At 33.4% G+C, this 23,381-nt stretch overlaps 1 protein-coding gene across 2 annotated transcripts in view; it reads left to right on the forward strand.

Annotated features, from left to right (window-relative positions):
• The first annotated feature begins 14,257 nt into the window (after positions 1 to 14,257).
• Positions 14,258 to 23,381, forward strand: part of LOC106625689 (uncharacterized) — a 41,996-nt gene continuing 32,872 nt past the window's right edge. For both annotated transcript variants that reach the window (XM_070106967.1, XM_070106968.1), the window contains exons 1-2: positions 14,258 to 15,019; positions 23,016 to 23,087. In XM_070106967.1, the coding sequence (XP_069963068.1) occupies positions 14,485 to 15,019; positions 23,016 to 23,087 (607 nt within the window). In that variant the 5' untranslated portion in view covers positions 14,258 to 14,484. The remainder of the gene's footprint in view (positions 15,020 to 23,015; positions 23,088 to 23,381) is intronic.

A 23,381-nucleotide genomic window follows, 5' to 3' on the forward strand; every position in this document is an offset into this window, starting at 1 on the left:
ACAACGTGCATCTTTAATACAGCCGAAATATATGGTGTACCATAGAATGTTTTTAAATCGAAAAGTGAGCAAAAATATATTTTATGGAGCAGCAAACATGACTACTTAAGTAATTACTAATAAACTATCTGAAGAGGAGGGCGTAGTTGGCTCAAAAATGCTAGCCGTTCTGTTGTCAACTCGTGACCATTTGTTCGCTCAACATTCAATACTGTTTGTTTTCTACGATATCTAATGTACATAGTTTGACAAAATTAGTGCACTGGCTCTTAACCAGGACTCTTAATCGTGTTAATCAAGTATTAAATGGAATAAAAATGAAGCTGTCCAGAGAAGTTATGCAATTTTCAATCAACTAAAAACGCTAGATCTTCCAAACTAAATCTCTGATCTGGAGCAAACGTTTTATTTTTTATAATAATATGTACGGGTATCAAGTGTAACCGTCTCTTTGATGTAGCGTTTCTTGTTAGGATTACACTCAACTCTAAAAAATATATTAAGTTTATGATAAAAGCTGACGCCAATATGTTAGCTTCTGCACCTTGTTTGACCTACATTTAATTTTCGACAACTTTTACCAAACACATTGTATATATATACAACTACTAACGCCAATAGCTAGTAGTAGAGTCATTGGTTTTAAAATGCAGGTATACACGAATACGGTTATAAGCATCAATATATTTATGTGTATTATCAGCATTCTTTTTACACATACATACATATTGGTTGTTGCTGACATTTTAGCTGCTTCTCACCTATATGGAGTGTAGCTGCTGTATATCGCAATATTTGTCTGACAGAGGAGAGATGAATGCAGCTCACTATATTTGCTTGGTGGTAGCTCCCTTGCGGCAAATCGTGAAGAGCAGAACTTTTTGCGCTGAGAACTGTCTTCGTAGCTGAAGCGCGTATATTCGAATGAAATTTGCATTTTCTTTGACTTTTATGCATTTCAGCCAATATTTCAATATAAAAGCAAGAAAAAACGTTAACTTCTGCTGCACCAAGGTTATAATACCTTTCACAAGAGCATTTTTTATAGCATAAAGCACACAAAAATATCTTTATTTTAATCTTTATCGTTCAATTTGTTTGGAGATTATACCGTTGTATTGGATAATAGTTCTTGGCAAATTTCGTATAAAAACCTTGTTCTGCTGTACAAGGACTTAAGTGTGATCAGTCAGTTTGTATGGCAGCTTTATGGTATAGTTGTCCGATCTGAACAATTTTTGGGAAGATATTTTGTCAAATAAAAAAGTTTTTCACACAAGCACTTGATTCCGATCGAGCAGTTTTTATGACAGTTATAGGCTATAGATGTCTAATATCGGGAGTTTCGATATATGAGCAGCTTCTTAAAGAAATGGCAGACAGACCGACAGACGGACGAAAATGGCTCTGCTCGTAAAGCAGATCATTTATATACGAGTATACATATATATTGTAGGGTCTCTGACGTTTCCTTTATGGTATTACAAACTTCGTGGCTAACGGAGTATACTCTGTTCAAGGTATAACAAAAACTAACAATAGATACATTATTGGCGTTCAACATTTTTGTCACTACCAAATGTTGGAGTTAGCAAGCGTTGCGCGTGGGTGTCTCACTTCAAAACACGTTACGTGAGTTAATTTCTTTTAAAAAAATTGTGGTTTATTTTCTTTTAGTAGCACATAAACTTTTGCAACTACAGTTCTCGTAATTCGTACCGAAGGTCTCAATAGAGAATGCAGTCAAGCGGCTAACAAACTGATTGTCAATTTTCAGTGCGCTTGTCGCCACAAACGTGTGCATTCCTCGTCGTATAAAATGCGTGGAAAAACTTGGAGAATTTGTTGAAATACTAGCGAAATATCAAAGTATGTGCATGTGTTGTTGTATTAAGTAAAGGTTGGTTGCAAAGTTTGTTGGTCTCCCAAACAAAGAGCGCTACTAGCTCCAATTTTTTTTCTCTCTCAAGTTACAAGTCATACTGTCCATTAATTCTTAATTTACAAGCCATTTGAAATTGTCAGAGCATTTTTTTAATATGGAAAAAATTTAATATCGCGCAGTGATTAGATTCTTTGTTATAAATGATTTAAATGCAAAGAAAATGTATGAGCAATTATTGAAAGTGGATAAGAAGTTCTCACTTCCAAAACGCACCGCTGAATTTTGGGCTTGTAAATTTAAACGTGGTCGTACTAGGCTTGAAGACGATCCACGCGTAGGACGACCAAAAACAGCAACCACACCAAAAATCATTGAGCAATTCATAATATTGATAGTGAAGATGCAAGTTTGAATAAACGTGAAATTGCTATTGCCATAGGGATTTCAGATGAAGGAGTACTTCACATTTTACATGCTTGGAAAGTTAGTGCCGCACACGTTAATAATTTAACAAAAACTGGATCGAAAACAAAATTTTCAGCATAATTTGGAGTGTTTTAGGCAGAATAAAACCGATTTCTTGCGTTGTTTTATAACTATGGATGAGACTTGGATCTACAACCATGATCTTAAATTGAAACAAGAACGTTTACAGTGGACTGGTTGTTCAGCTCCAAAGCAGGTGAAGTCACAACGATCAGCAAAGAAGGTTATGGCATCAGTTTTTTGGGATGCAAAAGGAATTTTATTGATTAATTATCTGCAGAAAAGTACAGCAGTCAACTCTGAATATAATTGCAACTTTTTGGATCAGCTGGATGAAAAAAATCGTGAGAAAAGAGCTGTTTCGCAGCACAAAAAATCATTTTTCATCAAGATAATGTACCTGTACACAATGGAATTTCAACAATGGCGATGAATTTAACGAATTGAAGTACAAATTGCTTGAACATCCACCGTATTCACCAGATTTGGCTTCCAGTGGCTACTACCTCTTCAGAAACATGAAACTAGTCGTTCGTGGAAAGCGTTTATCGTCGAATGAAGAAGTTATTACAGCCGTAGACGGGTATTTTGTAGAGCTTTCGGAAAATCATTATAGGGATGGCATAAAATTATTGGAGAATCATTGGAATAAGTGTATTGAAGTTAAGAGAGATTATATTAAATATAAAAATATATTTCGTACCAAAAACAGTATTTTTTCATTTCGAGCGCAGAAACTTTTCAACCAACGTGTAAATTGATTGATTGATTGCTAAGTTGATAAATATTAAATTGTATGTAAAGGATTTATTTAGGATGTCCACTTAACGTATCCAATTAATCAGATTTAAACAAGAATATTGATGATGCGTTTCGTCGTTTAGCTTCCATTCTAAAAAATGGCTGTGTAAACTGGAAGTTCAAGCCCGGTGATGGCTGTGATTTTGGAATGATGCGACTGCTATTTGAAATTTTATTGCTTATAGTTTCGTTCTTTATAATTTTTATTATTAATGTAGGTAATCAACGGATATTGGCTTAATAAAATAATCAGCAGTGCTAACAAACTGAAGCAGCTTTAACCCAGTACCAACAAGTCTTGTTTTATGAACTGTTGTTGCTTATATAAAAAAATAATGTCGACGCAAATATGTCCGTTATTTAGTCATTAATTCAAGCTCTGGCATGAATTATTACTGACTAATTTTCATACTAACCAAAAAGTAAATACTCACAATTCTTTAATTTTAAATTAAATTTTAGTGTACAAAGATTATATATATCACAACGAAATAATAAAAATCGAGCTTGCAATGATTTTGTTTTAATTGTATATAAAATAGTAATATTTGTTCTATTCATATTTGCGCAAAAATACTAAATAAGGAAATGCTTAATTAGGGAAATCAATTTTAATATTATATTATAATAAGTCACACATTCTTTTTAATTTATAAAATTTTACATTTTGCATTTTAGTATAAAGCACAATTATGCATGCAATTATTAATTATTTCATTCATAAATAAATGTAGTCGGCTAGCTGTATAATAAAATAAACAAATAATACAATATTAACATATTAATTGACCACCCTTCCTCCACCAATCATTTACACTCAAAATTTATTAGTTCGCTGCAACAAACAGGAAGGAAATAGAAATCAAAATCGTTGTAATTTTTATGACAAAAATGTTAAATGCATAAAGCGGAAGCAAACACATTTAATTAAAGCTAAATGAGAGCGTTTAGTGCAAAAGAGATACACACACTACACACAAGTATTCGTGCACTCAGGTATATGTATATATGCAAATTGGAAAACAAAGTAGAAGCTTCTGTAGTGAAATGCTAATTTGATTAGAATTGTACGCGCAGACCGCTACCGCTAATAGATACCGCAAACGGATGCGCTTTGATAGCAACAAATGAAAATGAGGGAAGTTGCATTCATACATATAAACGCTCTAGCAATGTTATGTGTGCATAGTTAGATGCAGCAAACATGGTTGGAAATTGTGAGCGTGTAAGCAACTACGACCTGTGCGTATGAGTAACATTGTCATGGGTAGGCATGAGTGCGTTCATGCTAAGTTGTCCATACATTATACATTTGCAAAGAAATACTTACTTAATATATAAAGTTTGAAGATAATATTGGACAGATGATTTGCTCAATGTCTGTTATATTTACATGTATTTCATTACTAAATAACGAAATATAAATATACTCGTTTGTATAAAAAAAATGTGGAAAACGGTTGGCCTCAAGGGCCATCCCTGCAACTTCCCTCTAATTTCATACGCTAACGTTCAAATTTCGCTTTTTTCACTGCTTTTGAGCTCTTCGAAATTTTTCGTTTTCGATATCTAGCAAGTAAATCAACCGATTTCGACCCGGTTTGCGGCAAACGATGTGTTTCTTCAAAGTTTAGAACTGATTAGTTTTTGGTGTCGATCGGTCAAGTCGTTTGGAAAAAATTCGAAAAAAACGATTTTTCAAAATTTTTATTTTTGAGATTTCTCGAAATCTACTGGTCCGATTGGGTCCAAACTTACACGAAATTCAAGTGCAATGAAACCCTTTTGCCGTTTAGTTTATTCAAATCGGTTGAGCAGTTTAATAGTTATAAGAGGGTCACATACATCCACACACACACACATACATCCACACATACATACAGACATACGGACATCATCGTAGAAATGTTCGGGGAAGCTTTCTCGACCCTCAGAACGTCGAGATCTGTTGAGAACTCGATTTTTGCAAAATGGGGTGAAACCAATATCTTCCCGATTTTTAGAAAATTTTCCATTTTCTTAGCGGGAAGTTGAAAAAATACATTAAGACCAATGTAGCATTCAATAAGCAAATGTGTATACCCTGAACCATGTATAAACTTCAAGTTGTATATAATATAAATGATATATATCATTATGTATACAAATACATAAATAACTCGCATCATAAATTTTATAAACCAAACTACATAAAGTATTCCAATAATGGTATAGACTAGCATATTCGTCTATATCTGAACTTTAACCCTTATTTTGCTATTGTTAAGCCATTACTTTTTTAACTAGTTTATTAGCTTATAATGAGACAATATCATTTCACAGCTCTTTACAGAGGTCGAAATCTTGTGTGTAAAACTAACAATCACCCAATCGCATATGCAAAGCTGCTAGCTTAATAAATTTTCATACCTTTAAGGTGTTAATACAAGAATGACAAATTACTTAAACTATTTTTAGTGCCATCGCTTATCATAAACGCCACACCCATAGAATCTAAAATTCACACAAGCCAAACAATCAGCATATAGTCAAAGTAAAATTTCCAAAAATAGTGGAAAAATAAAATGTGAATAAATTGTTATAGGAACAGGTCTTTGAGTACTAACACTCGCACAAAAACGAATACAACTAATAAAGTAGCGAATAAATCGAAGAACAGTTCGTAAAAAGAAATGTGTCAAAGAAGTGCGTGTCAAATCGCATTCCAAACGCCAAACGGATACCATATCGTAGGTGATTTATTTGTTATGGAAATTCATCGAATTGAATTGTATTAGTCTACCTGGTTCATTTACATAACTTTTGTTAGCAAATCAGCCGCATTCTTTGTTATGTGTCGGTTTTGTTCTTGTAGGAAAAGTTATTATTGAGTTATGATTTGCCTTCTTGACATTACTACCAACTCTTAAAATGCTGAATGGTATCGTTTCCTCCTTATTTTTTTTATGAAACGAGAGCTGAAGCTTGGTTTCGAGATTGGAAAAAAGCATGTTTCTTCAATTCTATAAATATGCTATTTGAAGTGAAAGTACATTGATAAGTTTCCTTTATATATTGTCACCTCTACTAAAATAGCTAAATTCACCATCTCTCTCTTGTTCTTTACAAATTTACTGTAAATGAGCTGGTTTTCTCATGTAATCGGCCGATTGACAGCCGAGCGCATATGAAACAAAGCAAAAGCTAGGAAACCCCAGGCGGCGATTGTCCTTTTTACCTTGAAAGACAAAACCATAAAAATGATAAATGAAGAGGTGTTAGAGAAAAGAAAGCGGATATAAATTTGACGTTACTTACTGAAAGCCAAATCGATAAACAATGACAAAAAACGACACCACCAGCTGCCACGAATGGCTTGAAAATACAGGTGTCGCACGCACTGGCCTTGCGCCCAGAGCTTGGGGAAAGGAAGGCAGAGATTTGTTTGCTAACGTATTATTTCATTATTATGTTTTATACATTTTGTGGGCTTTATATTTTTCGTATTTCTGCATTATACAGATTTGGTTAATAAATGACTGCTGAAAAAATGAATGATATTTGTATTTGAATGGATAAATCGAGGGAGAATATGTATTCGTTACGGCTGCGCACTTATATTTTTAAGCTGTTTTAAGCTTATATTTTTAAGCTGTTGTATCTTGATTGAATTAAAATTAACATCTTAAAGATACATAGAGCCACATTTTGATAATTTTGGAACTATTTGTAACTTACGGAGACTGCTTGTTTGGCATCCTACAATAGAATACTTTTAAATCTGTAACATCGTTGTTATAACCATTTAATTCCTTCGCAGTCATTTTAAACAATATTTAGAATAAAAGTAGAATAATAAACGCAAGAATATAAATTTAAGTAAGTGTATTTGTGATTTACATCAGACTACAGTTTATCACTCGTATTTTCAGTAATATCCATAAAACTAAAATCTTGGAAGTCTTAGTTTCTTTAAGTTTCGCAATTATTTTCTATAACTTAGTATGTAGTACATACGTTTAATAAAGGGTGTTTTTTCGAGGTATAGAACTTTAAGTTGACATTACTGTTCAAGATGGCGACCGATTTAACAGCTTTTAAATGATTTATTCTCAGTTTAGTTTGGCAATTCATCATGAATCGACTCACACCTGAACAACGCAATTTTATTTCGAAAATAAAGGTTCTGTGCGGAATACGTATCGCGCACTGCGTTCATTTTATGAATAATGTGATGAAGCGCACTTCTGGTTGAATCGCTACGTCAACAAACAAAACTGTCGCATTTGGAGTGAAGCTAATCCTCAAGTGCATGTCGAAACACTGTTACATCCAGAAAAACTGACTGTTTGGTGCGCTTTATGGGCTGATGGAATCATTGTTCCGTACTTCTTCAAAAACGATGATGGCCAGAACGTTACAGTCAATGGTGATCGGTATAGAGCCATGATTACTAACTTTTTCATTCTTGAATTGATCAACAATGATGTCCAGGAGCTGTGGTTCCAACAAGACGGCGCAACATGTCACACAGCTCGTGCCACAATCGATTTATTGAAAAACTCGTTTGATGACCGCCTAATTTCACGTTTTGGACCTGTGAATTGTCCTCCAAGCTGTTGTGATTTAACACCGCTAGACTACTTTCTGTGGGGTTATGTAAAGTCATTGGTCTATGCGCATAAGCCACAAACGCTTAACCATTTGGAAGACAACCTTCGCCGTGTTATTGCCGATATACGGCCAAAAATGTTGGAAAAAGTCATCGAAAATTGGACGTCCAGATTAAACTACATCCGAGCCAGCCGTGGCGGTAATATGCCAGAAATAATGATTAAAATGTAATGCCATAAGATTATCTTTCGGATAAATAAAGTTCATGTCTATCGAATAATCCATCGTTGTTTTATTGCAATTTAAAGTTCTATTCCTCTAAAAAAACATCCTTTATAAATAATCCTCAATATTTCTCAGAACTGTTGCTAATACGATATCAAATTCGTCGAAGCGTTATTGTAGCGTCACCAAAATTTTGAGTAAAGTTCGAAGTGTCATTTTTAATTTTTATACCAAAATAAATTTTAATATATGGACTGATTATGTCTGGAAATGTAATATAAGTGCAACTTTTCAAACATTCGCCACGACTTTTGCCAAGATAATGATTGTTTTTTTAGATCAGCAAATTTTAATGAGGCAATACTTTTTTCAGAGCTGGGCTTTTTGACATCTGCTACATGACTTATGCTCGGTTTGGTTTGTCATTTCATAATGAACAGACTTATTCTGGGACAACGCTAATAAACAAAGCTTTCGCAATTGGAATGATTATAATGCACAAGCCGCTGTTGAAATTCGAAAAAATCATTGCTGATAACTTAGCTCCAAAATAAGATACAAGACTGTTATTTGGTATACAGGATCACATTAAGGAGAGGCTGTGCAGTTAAATTTGTTTTTAAAAGGTTAGCCTGGTCCTGCCCATATTAGGTTTAATGTGCATATCTCCTAAACTGCTAAAGCTATAATAACAAAATTCATTGAGAATGAACGTTTTTTGCACCTCTATCGACAGTGTGAAAATGGGTAACAACCCCGCCCATTCCCATATAAGGGTACTGTTAAAAACTACTAAAAGCGCGATAAATCAAGCATGTCAGAGATATTAAATTTAATCTCTGATATGGTATGAGATGACTTTATAGGAACCACGTTCAAATTAGACAGTGGACGTGGCACCGCCTATTTTTAGGTGAAAACCCATATCTGCTCAACCGATTGCAACCAAATGACATGAAATGTTTTTATATTTCTATGTTATAATGCGAAAATGGGCGGAATCGGATTACAACCACGCCTATTTCCCTTATAACACTATTGTAAATTCCATCTAATTCTTTTACTTTCCACTATGCAAATCAAGCCATAATGTATGTATTAGAGTAAAACTTGCGTGCTTTTAAAGTATGCCACCTTGTGACCAAAAATTGTCTAAATCTGAATATGTGGATCCCAGTGCCTATACTTGACTATCGGTCAATGTGTGAAATACATAATTGAAATTCTAAATTAATGCTTTGCTGATGATGATATATCGGAGTGTCAAAAATGGGTTGAATCGGATCAATATTTTCCTTAGCCCACATATACCTAATATAAAGATTTTCGAACTTTCAGGTGACTTTATACCGCACATATCGGTCAATATGTGAGTTACCTCAATGAAAATGAGAGAGCGTTTTTTTACTCAAAACAGTGCATCTTTGTGACTATAACTAATCACAGGTGATGGTATGGGAAGTATTTTAATGAAACTCAGGGAGCATTTTACTCTGTTAATAGTATTATGTATTGTCAAAAATATATAAAATCGGATCAATACAACCCCTATTTCTCATAGACAATACCTAACATAAAATTTTCAAACTTCCGAATGGCCTTATGCCATATATATTAGTCAATATGTAAGATATTTTAGCAAAATTAACTGACTAATATTGGATATACTAAAATTCATCGTATAATATTGGATATAATATAGTTTAATACCGAAAATATGTGAATTTTGTCTACGAATTAAACCCAACTCCCAAATACTACATACATACAAACGAGGTGTGTTTAAAGTAAAAGGTGAATTTTTGATTTTCCGCGGGCTGTGTACATTCAATTATTGATATTTTATTTTTGTTATAATCAAACACAAATGTTTATCATGTGCTTGCATTAGGAGAAATTTTCGATTAGTAGTTTGTGGTTGACAACAGAAAATGTAAGTCACGTTTTTGTGTGCTCTTCGATTTTTAGCTTTTAAAAGAAATGGATTAAAGATATGAATTAAATCTTGCGTTAAAACTGGAATACAGTGCTCCACGGCACTTGAAATGTTGTTTGTGGCAATGGTTGAGCCCACTTTGTTTCAAAAAAGTTTTTATAAGTGGTACAAGCGCTTTATAAAGGCCCGAGAAGACTTTTGAAACGACGTCCACAAGCGAAAAAAATATCGAAAGAGTGAAAAAAATTGTTCTTGAAAATCGTCGAATCCCTATTAGCGAAGTTGCAGAGGATGTTGGCATATCAATCGGCTCATGTCATACAATTTTTTCGAATTTTTTTGGGTGTGAAACGTGTGTCAGCGAAGTTTGTTCCGAAATTGCTCAATTTTGAGCAAATGTAATGTAGTATTAGTATCGCTCAGGAGGCCAAAACCAAAACCGTATTCATGCCTCAACCTCCGTATTCAGAAGATTTGGCTCCCTGCGACTTTTTTTTATTCGATAAACTGAAAAAACCAATGAAAGGAAAGCGTTTTGCCACAATTGATGAGATTAAGTCAGAATCGCAGGAAGAGCTGATGCTGATACCGAAAAGTGCATTTCAGAAGTGCTTCGAGGATTGGAAAAGCGTTGGCACAAGTGTATTATATCCGAGAGGAATTACTTTGAAGGGGAGGAAATATATATTAATTAATAAATAAGTACTTTTCAAAATAATTCAGAATTCACCTTTTCCTTTGGACACATCTATATATGTATATACTACAACGCATATTGATTTTCATTATTTTATCAAACCTTATGCCGAACAAGTCGTTCAATGTGTGAGTTATATATTTATAAAATTGCTTGAAAATATCCTCTCAAGTATACCTCAGCAATGTCAAAATAACTTAATTAGCCCATCCCTTTCTCTGTCTGGGCTATAGCCCATATAATAATTTCCGACTTTCCACCTAACGAAATATGTGACAATTATTAATATTAAATGAACAAGTTTTCTTTAAAATTGTGTGAGAATGTGAATGAAATTGGTCTAGAAATTGGTTCAAACCTTATACTGCTAAAATAATAAATTGCGATCTTCTAATTGATTTTTTTACATCAACTCATTATATTAAATTTAGCTTCTTCAATTGAGTTTATATCCCATAAGTCTTATTTGAAGATGATTTTAATATAATTTTAGCTGATGCGAAGTAAAATATAGTAATAAAACTATGTGAGTCTATGACTTATAATAAATGTTAACCAAAAAAATAAATACCAAATTTGATTGTAACTTATTTACAATTTTGCCGTATAATGAATGTTGAATTGTTTTGGCAAATTTTTCAATATAAAGTTTTCCTAACACCTGAAGGTATTTTCGCTGCTATGATCCTTGCAAGTTGCAAGAGTATAAAATGTTCGGTTACACCCGAGCTTAGCATTTCGTTACTTGTTAAATATATATATGTTTGTCACGATTTTGTTGGCATAATGCTTTAAGCATTGATAGCACCCAACTCTTTCCAAGTTTAGAAAGTAATTTTTTGTTTACTTATCACTTATCCATTGTCACTTTTGTTGCTGTCCACGCAATCGTTATCTCTATGCTTTCTCTTTACATATTCTTTTTTGTCACTGTTTCTCTTTCGTCGCTTTTTGTCTGGAGTTACATTAATTGTCTATTGTCAACTGTTTCCCAGTTCCATTATATGCTAAAATGTTCATTTCGTGACCATTTCATTGTGGTTTCTTATCTTGATTGCCCAAACTGCAAAGTTCAACTGAGCTGTATTAGTCTTACGGTCGTGATTAATAATATAATAAACATATATACCGTATATATACTTGTACCTAAATAAGTGGTTTGAAAATAAAACCGCAGAAATCAGATTGACAGTAACAAAATAAGTTTTATGCTAGAAAAAATAGATTCATGAATGTTTATATGTGTAACTGTCATTTTGGTTATGGATGACTTATATCGTACCAATAAGTTACAATGTATAACCCAGTCTATATATTATTAGAATAATAATCTTTCTTTTTCGTATTCTTTGGAACAACTTTTCTTTAGAATGGATATTCAATGATATAAAGTATATATATAATATTAAATATTCAAAATGTTTTTGCCGATAACTATTTAATATTGAAGATATATTATATATAACATAGGCACAGGTCTGTTGCTACCTAGGACTACTAAATAATCAGTCCAAAAAGGTAATAAATTGTATTAACAATATCACAATAAAAAGACAAATATGTTAAGTATTCGATACCAGAACGGACCGGCGTTCTAAGCTCTTTTTCTTTTTTTTGAGATCCTTGCTAGGATCGACCTTTTAACCAAATCTTACTTAACGAAACAGCATCAACGGTTGATGCTTTTAGCTGCACGTTGCATAATTTGCGATTTTTTTTGTTGTTTTTTGCAGTGTTTCTCAAACTGTTGGATCAGTACCACTCAAATATAATATATATCTACTGTCGTTTTAGTGCCATTGAGAACAGTTACAAATATAAAAACATGCTAAAATAAAAGCATACTGATGAAGCTACGAAAAGAATTTATTCATTATATATAAGGCTCAATCAATCTGTAGGTTCCATAGGCAGCAAAGTTAATATGCAAAGATTTTAAAATTATTTACAATTTTAATAATGTATTTGGTTACCGTTAGCAAACATAATAGCATTTATACGTCGTGGCATGGATTCAATCAAAGAGCAAAGAATGGAAAGCGGTATTTTTTCCATTTGGCTTAAATTCACTTTCTGAGTTTCCTCAAGGAATCAAATTGACGACCACTGGAATAAACTTGGCGCGAAGGTATCCCCCATAGATTTTCCATTAGGTTTAAGTCGGCGTGTGACATACCATGAAGGATCCTCTTTGAAATTTTCTTGAAGGTCTTGATTTCAGTGGTCGTCGAATATTTTTCGTCACTAAAAACTATTTTTTCCATTTATCTTGCCACAACAAGTTTGCTGGACCCGTCGGATTTAATTGGTGCATAATGTTTACTGGGGAAATATTTTTATTCACTGCCACTGTTTAATTTTCCGCTTCTACCGTTTATTAACCTTTGGCGGACTTCCACTTCTTTTAATTGTTCCATAATTTTCAGGATTTTTCAAAAAGGAACATATATTTTATTTTATTACGATGTAGCTTTTCGGCTATATCTCTAATTGTAGCACCATATTCTCGCATTGTATGGATTTTAGTGCGCTCAACATCTGACAAATGTTGAAATCTATTTTTATAATCTTATAAACTTAAAATATTTGAGAAATATTCTGTTGAATTTGCGTGGAAAAATATAAAAAAAAACAATGACAAAAATTAATCTGGTTGAATTTCAGTGCCTCTCATAACTCGGTGCTGGATCATGTGACATTACAAAGTTTCAATTTGTTGATTTTTTTACGTTTTGATAACACATCCAAGGAATAAACGCAATTTTTTGCGAAAAATTTTGTAAATTTGTTATTGTTAAATAAATATAATAAAAATAGTTATAGAAAATGATCGGTGCAGTAGTTTTGAGGTTATGTGGGTCACCGACTTTGAGAACGTGAGTTGTGGGGAAAACGCTTTAAAATTTTGAAATCTGATGTAAGATGTTCATAAGACAGGTATAAAAATACTCATAAGTTCGCCAATTTTGCTCTAAATAACTTTAAACTAAGACAAAACAATATTAAAATATTATAAATGTAAGAAAAAATTCATTCGAAAAAAAAATTAAAAACCCTACTGTCCCCTTAGCCCAAAAAATTTGCACTTTTCATATATTGGCAAGGCATGAGTTCACTGTGCAGCTGTGGCTTATAAGGGACTGCAATTGGCAGCTTATTTTGATCTTGGTAAAAGACTTTTACACAACCACTACTCCTATGATTTAAATTTTCCTAAAAGTTCAATCTCTTTCAAATTAATTGTGTTTTTATTTATTATTATTTATATTTAAGAAATTGTATTGACAGTACAAAACTAAAATACAATAAAGCCCTAAGCTAAATGTTATCCTTTACAGATAATTGTGTATGTACGCGTGTATTTATATGAATATCTTTGTTCCTTTTTTATATTTCTTTGTAAATGTTACAATATTTTTAGTAATTTATTTATTGTAAAGAATTGGTAAGGCTGAGGAAATTAATTCTTAATAGAAGAAATTACTTATAATCAATTATGTATGTAATTCTTTAACTATTGTATTTTTTTAAATGTTTTTAGTTAGTATTAATGTAACTAATATGTAATTATTATATAAATACTTATTTATCAAATAATATTCCCACATTTTTCTGTATTCGCTTTCAGATTTTGGGCGATATCATCACAAAGTGAAACAAAATTTCGTTGAAAGTGAAAGCAAAAGAGAATTTCTGTAGAAGATAAATATTCTGAAAATTTTATGAACAAGTATTAACAAGGTTACGAAGCATAACAACAAATAATTAACGCAAAAAATATTGTAACAACGGCAAATATTTTAAAATAGTTGCGCGACGAGGCATACTTTTTGGCGCATCATCGACGTCACAAACACTGAAATGACTCAAATAAAATTCCTTGAGTCGCGCGCAATAAAGTCGGCGAACTCGACTGCATTTGCACAGCGCAGAATGCCAACGAAGCGCACTAAAGTGGCGAGAAAGATAGTGAAAAGAACAATAATAACACCAATAACAAATACTACCTATACAGTACTGCAGCCAATGCATATAATGCCAATTAAATGGAAAAGTAAAATACCAAAATGTTTTCTGTTAATTACCGCAATTTGTATTAACAGCTTCTGGCCGTGGCTTGGGGAAGGCGAAAATGTTGGTGGTAGTTTACTGCCGCTTGCCTATTGCTCGCATATGACTGTCACAGCTGGTGATGCCATCGGACATACGTTCACCATCGAAATGCGTGGCAAAAATCACTATCACGATAGTGGTGGGGTTGGCGGTGGTAGTAGTAGCAGTTTGGAGAATATGGATTTGGAAAATATTATGAATCTGCACGGCTTTGATAATGAAGGTGGCGCTAGTGGCGTGCCAGAGGAGTCAGAGGAGCGCGATCATATCGCCCATTATTTTGGTAAGTTAGTTTTCCCTACAACGAATACTATGAATGTATTGTAAACGTTAGTACCGCAACTCCCAGGAGCACATTTGTATATAAACATTTATAATTGTGCAAAAGCGTTTTAGCGCATTGTTTAACTTTTTAGAGCTATTGTATATGTATTGTACTTTTCCGCGGTTTTCGAATATTAAATGGTTTTGAGGATGGTGTGTTTTCGTATGATGTGTTTCCAATTCAGCAATCATATTAGGATATTTTAGGTTTTACTATATGTAGTTCTTTGTAAAGCCTCAAAAAAAACTCCTATATGCGACCATATAAGTCGACAAAGCGCTTTGAGGCCTATACAAATCTGTTTAGACACTTAATTTCTATGCCCACCAGCTCAGTGTGATATCTGAGCTCCCAAGTACATATTTAAGCCTTGATCTCGCAAACACTGGACAATTTAGAAGGAGGTTTTTATTGAGGTTTTTCTACAAGTATTTCATTTTATTCCAAAAAATAGAGATATTACAATCCTCTACCTTACAGGGTCGACGCCAAATGGCAACGACCTGTTACAAACCCCAAAACTAGGAAGTGGTTATAAGCTTCAGCGGCTTCTACGCACCAACCTCTCCCTCGCATGGTAGAAGAAAGTTTGGTTTGGCGACTCCATGTTCCAAAAATCCGAAGTCAAGTGAAAGCGTGCTAGAATTTCCTGAGACTAAAGCTTTTATACAGAACGGCATTAAGTGTGGTTTGCTGCAAATAATAAAAAAAAGTAGACTGCGCCTTGTGGAATATGCATTTCGTTGCCATGGTGTAAGTGATGTGTTTAGCCTTTTGTCTGCGCGCGTGCGAAAAATGACAGAGCGGCGGTTGAATAAAATTAAAAGTTTTTTACGCTTTTGTTTTACATATGTTTCACAGCATTTTCAATGCCCTGTAACAGTGGCTAATTGGCTGGTCGCTGCACAATGGCGTTAATGTAATCAAAGTGACCACAGTTACGTATATATAAGTGCTAGCCGGGAGCGTATATATACGGTGTTCCATTTCGAGGTACCCTATTTTTTTAAGAAAACAATAACAGAAAAATCAAATATAATGGGTAACGTCTCAGATGGTCTATCCGTTGAGTCCAATTTTTGATGACTCGTTCGAGCATTTCTACTAGTAACTGGCAAGCCATACGCGTGATGTTTTGCTCCAAGGCCTGAATCGAAGCGAGATTGTCCGCATAGACTTTACACTTTACATATCTCTACAGGAAAATGTCTAACGGCATGATATCACATGATCTTGATGGCCAATCGTCCGACCCGAAACGTTTAATTATCTGCTCACCGAAGTGTTCTCTCAATAAATCGATTGATTGATGCGATGTGTGGAAAGTGGGGTCGTCTCTTTGAAACAAAATGTCGCCGATATCACGAGCTTCAATTTCAAGTATCAAATCTTATCATGGCGTGATAACGGTCGTCATTGACGGTTACGTCCTCATCGGCAACATTTTTGAAGAAATAAAGACCGATGATTTCACCGGCCCCCAAACCACACCAAACCGTTGTTTTTTCTGGAAGAATTGGTAGCTCTTAAATCTCTTCAGGTTGCTCTTGTCCCAAATGCGGCTATTATGCTTGTTTACATACCCATTGAGCCAGAAATGGCCCGCATCGCTAAACAAAATTTGACTCGAAAACGTCTTTTTGGAACTATTCAAGAGCCCATAGAGCGAAGTGATTTCGCTTGGATAGGTCGAGCGGCTTCAGTTCTTTCACAAGCTGTATTTTGTACGCTTTTAATTTAAGATCTCGACGTAAAATGCGCCAAGTCGTTCCATACGCGTATTAGCTATGACAGTATCAGGACCATAAACGCTATTTACATTTTCAGCCGCCTGGCTAGCGTTTTCGTCCTTATCGAAGAAAAACTGTAAAATACAGCTATTTTTTTTGCTAGTGCCCATCCTCGGTGAGCGCTCAAACAAAACTTTAATATAGTAGTATAATAATAGTTATCTTTCTAATATTCAACCGAACCAGATCGGACTTACACAACGCGAGATACAGATAAATAACGCCATCTATTGGAAAAATAAAGGATTTCTTGTTACTACACCGTATATATATATATATATATATATTACACATGAGCTTATACTTAGCATTAAACCTGTAAATAAAATTAAATATTCGTTATTGAAAAGTATTAAAGTTTAAGATTCAAATATAAAAGTTAAAAATGAAAAATTCTAATTTACCTATATGCTCACAACACTACATCGAAAATTGCTGGTGTACATTTTGGTTTTCAAATAATCACACAAAAGGACAGCTTTTAAACAAGAAGAGCATTCAGAGTTGAATAAATACTTTTCCACATTTACAGGCAGACAAAATGAGTCAACTGTAAACAGTTTGAAGTTTGCTGCGGAGATACGACTTACAGTTGGCGCTGTGCTGACAAAACTAGTAACGCGTTGGCTGAGAAGATTGCGTGGGCAAAGGTCAAGCAACTGGATGAGCATTGCAATGCGTCACAAAAAGTCAAAAGTTTAGTCCGCGCACATGAAGATAAATCTCAGTTTAAAGAAAGTATATTTGAAGTTTTCTCGGAAGTTTTTCTAGCATTTTTTACAAACACTTTTGGTTAGTTCTGATGAATATGCATTTATGAGTGTGCTGGTTAGCTTTTTAGATTAAGTGTTGAATACGTGTATTGCAAGGTTATAAAATTTTGTGACAGGCTAGTATAAGAAATGAATTAAATAATTTGTTAATTAAATTTATCCAAAAAAGCACTAATGACTAGCAAAAACATATTTATTTAAGAGAAGTGTCTAAAATTGCATGTTACGTATGGTATACGTGAATGTGCAGAATTTTGTATAGTCAATGTGCGGTAACTATTTTTTCAAAACAGTAAAATATTTCTTTAAATATTTAATGGTATTTAATCATTAGTAAAATATGAAGCGTACAGAAGAAATTTTCAAAACTATACTTATAATTTTCAGATAATCATTGGCGTATCTAAACCATGTGATTTTGATTATTTTAATGTTTGTTAAATCTAATCTAGCTCTATATGACTAATAACTGTAATTAAAAATAAGTAAGAAAGGGCTAAATTTAGATGTAACCGAATATTAAATACACTCGGAACTTGCAAGCATCAAAGTCGGAACTTGCAAGCATCAGGTATTGCCAAAACTTTTTATTAAAATAGGGCAAGTATTGTCCTGATTTCAACCATTTTAGGCAAGAGAATAGTTTGTAATTAGAAGTGGTTAAGAGAGTAATCATAATATCAATACTAGACCTCACATATTGCCCGATATTTTCGGAAAAAGTCAGCTACAGGCTTTGGGGTCCACAAATTTCATATCATGATCATGGCCCAAAGATGTATGGTATGTGGATGGTATGTAAAAAAGTCGATTAACTTTTACGTAGTAAATACTTCACTTCATTATAGGTTAAAAATTTAGATTTAAATAATTTAAGTTTGCAGTTGGAATTTTACTATTGAAGTTTTAAACCACTAAAACGACCTGACTCTTAAACATTTTTTTATGCCTGAAATGCATAACCGTTTACATATTGTAAATGGGCAATTTATAGTATATTTATATATATATATAGCATATATGTATATATAGACACACAAGTGTTAAATACAAATTAACATATAATATATATGTATTTGTTAGTGAGTATTCAAAGAACGGCAAAAGAAAAAGTGTCAGAATTTGGAAACTATCTACACCTCTCGTATTCGTATCTATATTCACTGTACTAGTATACTAGTATGCATATAAATAAATTTGTGTTTTAGCTACAATGAATATATTAATATATTTAAGTGCAGCGCATATGTCAAGAGTAGGTGCATAAATTTCAACTATAGGCGAAATTTATTTAAAACTCGATCTATGAAACTACTAAAATGGAATATGCTAACAGAGACGAATTGCATTTGTAGGAGTAATCACCACCAGATTTATACATGTTAGTGCACAAAATGCACTTTTACTTGTGAAGCAGTATAACTAGAAACATATATTTGAACATACATATATATAAATTTATGGACTGGAATACATATCTTTTGATCGCTGTGTAAGAGTTAAATTAAACACTAAACATAAGCGTATGCTACAAGTCCTAGAAACACCGGCTTAAAACCCACGATTTCGGCCGTATGTACGAACGAGTGCTATAAATTCTCTTGGCAGAAAAGTTGCGAAATTGCATATGAGATTATGTTTGATAGAGCAGAAGAAGGATTAGAAATTAACATGCAGTACAGTTTGCTTAATAATGTGTATTTCTATATATTTTCTTTACGAACTGTTTTGCTTCCAATTAATAAGGTTTATTTAAGGCTTTTTTCGTTCAAGCGTACTTTAAGTGCGTGCGAAATATTTGTGTGTGTTATAACAGAAAATTAAATATAAGTTGTACTCTGGAGCATCCAAAGTACCAAAGAGTATTAAATTGTGTACTTTAGTAGTTGTAAGTTAGGTATAACACCAAAGAAACAAGCAGTTATAGCCAATCTTTGAGAAATCTTAGCCCACAGATTCCCCTCAATACTGTGATCTCTAGAATCTTATTACAGTTTTATAGTTAATTGTGTAGCTTCCTTTTGGCACTTTACAGGTTTTTGATTAACGATATATTGTTGGCGTATTATTAGTTCGCTTACGACCATCTGTAACTTCAATCTTTTCATGGTGCCAAGAAACATGTGTACCAAGTTATATCAAGATATCTCATCTTTTACTCGATCTATCGCACGAATGGTTCGACAAACGGACGGATAGTTCAATAATTAAACAGATTTGGTCATCCTAATCTTTTATATACTTATACATATAACTATATATTAATCTAGATAAACTAATCGATTTAGGTGATACCAGCAACCGTAGGGTGCACAAAAGTATTTTACTCTGTAGCAACACGTTGCGAGAGTATACACATTAAGTCAGACTTGGCATGCCTCTAACTACGTATCAAAATTTTGGTCTTGATTACTGAATAAGTGTAAGTATTTGTAGATGAATGTAACTTCAGTTATCATTAATGAGCCTTCTGAAGCGTATAATCCTTCTTGATCAACGTTAAATTTAAAGTGCAAAGTGTTATAATAAATTATTAATTTAGTAGTCGAAACCTTATTTATATATATATTACAAGTATATCATAGCCAGGCAAGACTAAACGCACCACTACCTAGAGTGTAGCTATCAAAGTTTAATGTTTACATTAGGGTTTTATTCCAATTGGAAAATCTGCTATTAGGGCATCTTAAAGCATTATTAATATTGATTCAAGAATATTAGTTTTGAATATTCTGATGTGTAATAAGTACTGCAAAGATAATTATCTTAGAAACAAACTTATATGTAGACTCCAAAAAATATATGAAATCTGTTTCTTCGTTGCACATAAGCGATAAAAATTTATAAAATATATCAACTATAGTACCGGCGACATTTTTTTTTAAGGAATTACTAAGTCAATAGCTGGGTACTTTCGTGTGCAAAAGTCATCACTACTGCATAAAATATCATTTGTGGAAGTCAACCTGTTGTTATACTAAAATTTTTAACTGCAACCAAATTTTCTGGCATAATCGCATATCAGTTTAAGTGCAATTTTGCCATAATTTTCAGTTAGTGCCGTCATTTCATTTGCAGCCACACCATATTGTGTGTAAACCATACTCGGCGCATATACTTGTAGTTGCTTTACTCCTCAAATGCTGGCAACACTTCACGTTGTATTTTTAACTGCAGAAGGAGCTGTTCAATTTATGGTAAAACCGAGAGTGTACTTAAACGCCTTAGGGTGTGCCATGGTTTGCTAGCATTCGTCTATGTGACATAAAAACAATACGTGAAGCATTTGATTATTTGAATGCAACTGAAGTTGGCTATATGTAGAGCAGGTATAGTGTCAAATCAAGTTTACCTATTGCCTGCCTCAACTGCCAAACAATAAAAGTAACGAATGAAAATAAAGCAACGATGATACTAAAAGCATCAGTCTTTAGCAAAACGAAAGGTTGGAACTGTGAATAAGCTTTACTTGGTTGTGCATGGTAAATTTGGTTTATTTCTTTTCCATAACCCAGCAGGTTGGATGTAGTGTTTAACATACAACAGCTGTGAGTTAAATGTGGCCAATGGAACATGAAAATTCCGCAAATATGTACTTGTGCAAAGTCCTTTACGTTTTTCACGTGCTTCCCTAAAAACTTGGAAGTTTAAAAGCTAGAAAAAAAATTCTGCGCAATGTTTTTTTGAAGCTGAAATCAGTTTTATTGAATCGATCCGAGCTTCTTTTGGTGTCTTAATTATATTCTCTTAACATTAATCTGCCATACTAAATAGGTCTATTGAAAAGTTTTACATTTAAAACTGTAAGCTTATGGGAGTATTGATATGTAGTAATCCTATAACTCGGGATGTCCTGTCTAATCTGCAGACATTCATACCATAATAATTTGAATATCTTTAGCAATTAGCTATAAAATATTTTAAGCAATATGTAATATACAAGTATAGTAAGAAATATAATACATACCGCCTCTTTATATAGTTCCTAATCATTTTAATAAATTTATATAAACACAATAGAAATTATGTACTCAAAATCTCAATCGCTCAACACAAAATCCTGCCTGTGACTCATAAAATTCAAAGATCAATTACACTCAGTTTTTACATAAACACTTGTTACGCCTTGATATTTCATTGAGAGTGATAGTCATAGCTAAAGAGTGTGAATACACTACATATATAGTGTACTGTATGGATATGTTCGGGTGATCCAAGTAGAGGTATATTTTTCAATAGCCTTTTTTGACAGACTACGCGTGAGTCATGCCAAGTTGTCATGTTATTTTTGTTTAGTATTGTTTGGCATTTCATTACGAAAAGATTTACGCTTGTTCAAAGTTTACAAATTACTCAACTTTATTACGAAAATTCACGTTCTGTAAAGAATGTGTATCGCGCGCTTCGCTCAACTTATGGTCAATACAATCGGCTTACTGAGCATACTATTTGCAACACCATCACCCATCTTGAGACCAAGCACTCTTTATTGTATAATATTCGACTGAATAGATCACGTCCAGCACGCAGTGAAGAAAATATAACGGCCACAGCTAAGAGTATACACGAAGACCGTTGAGAGTCGATTCGGCGCCATTCGCAGCAACTCGAACTGACTTATGGAACGACTTGGCACATTTTACGTCGAGATCTTAAATCGAAAGCATACAAATACAGCTTGTGCAAGAACTGAAGCCACTCGACCTTCACAAGTGACATCGCTTCGCTCTTTGGGCTTGTGAAAAGTTCCAAGAAGATCTGGAACATTTCCAGTTTTGTGCCAATCGATTGGCCACCAAGATCGGGTGACATCACACCGGTAGACCAAAGAATGCTCTTTCGAATGACAATAAATATTCCCCATTAAATTTGAATTTTATGTGTGTTTTTCTTTTAAAACGTAGCGAACCTCAAAATGGATCACCCTTTACAAGTACAGAAATAAAAGCGTTTGAAGAAAATAAATTTAATAGTTTCTTAAACAGAGACACTACTACCATTAAGAAGGAGATCTCCATAACCTCATAACATCTAAAAAAGTGATTACTTTAAATCGTACCCCATTATCTTACACAAAAGTGAAATCTACTTATATAAAAATATATGTCTACTATTTTCACTAACTAATTATATTTTATATTTGTTATATATTTTCACACATTGTACGAACATTAATCTGATATCTATGTGCTTGTTACAACCAACATATACATATGTACGTGTTGCACCTCAACTACGCTGTTACCAACTCGGTCTCATCTCCTATTGCATATGTTGTCTTTGCGCAATTTATATCGATATGGTTACGGTAACGTTTGGTGACACTGTCATTGGGTGTCATGATTTGACTGGTTTCAATTTATTGCTGCTTGCTTGCCATAACCGCCGTAGAGATGAAAAATCATGAAGAGTTGCTCGAGGATATACGGGATGACGCCTCTACGAAACTATTACCTGAGAAAGGTGAGTATGTAATATAATATATAATAAAAAAGAGCAAAACCCACATGTTTAAACTATAAAGCTTTAATATTATATAGTCATATGTATTGAAGAGAATGCTTTGTGAAAATTTGTTTGAGCAAACAAATAATATTTAACCAGATATTTTGCCTCAGAGTGCTCAAAGTACTGATATCGAAATAAATTTTGTTGATGGTATATCCACCAAATACATCCTTCTTCAGCTTCTTGTGTCAAGTTAATATACTTTTAAATAGATTTGGGGCTTCATTTTGTATATGGTTAACTTTGCTT

The sequence above is a fragment of the Bactrocera oleae genome, chromosome 3 (assembly GCF_042242935.1).
Source record: "Bactrocera oleae isolate idBacOlea1 chromosome 3, idBacOlea1, whole genome shotgun sequence".
Taxonomy (NCBI): Eukaryota; Metazoa; Arthropoda; class Insecta; order Diptera; family Tephritidae; genus Bactrocera; species Bactrocera oleae.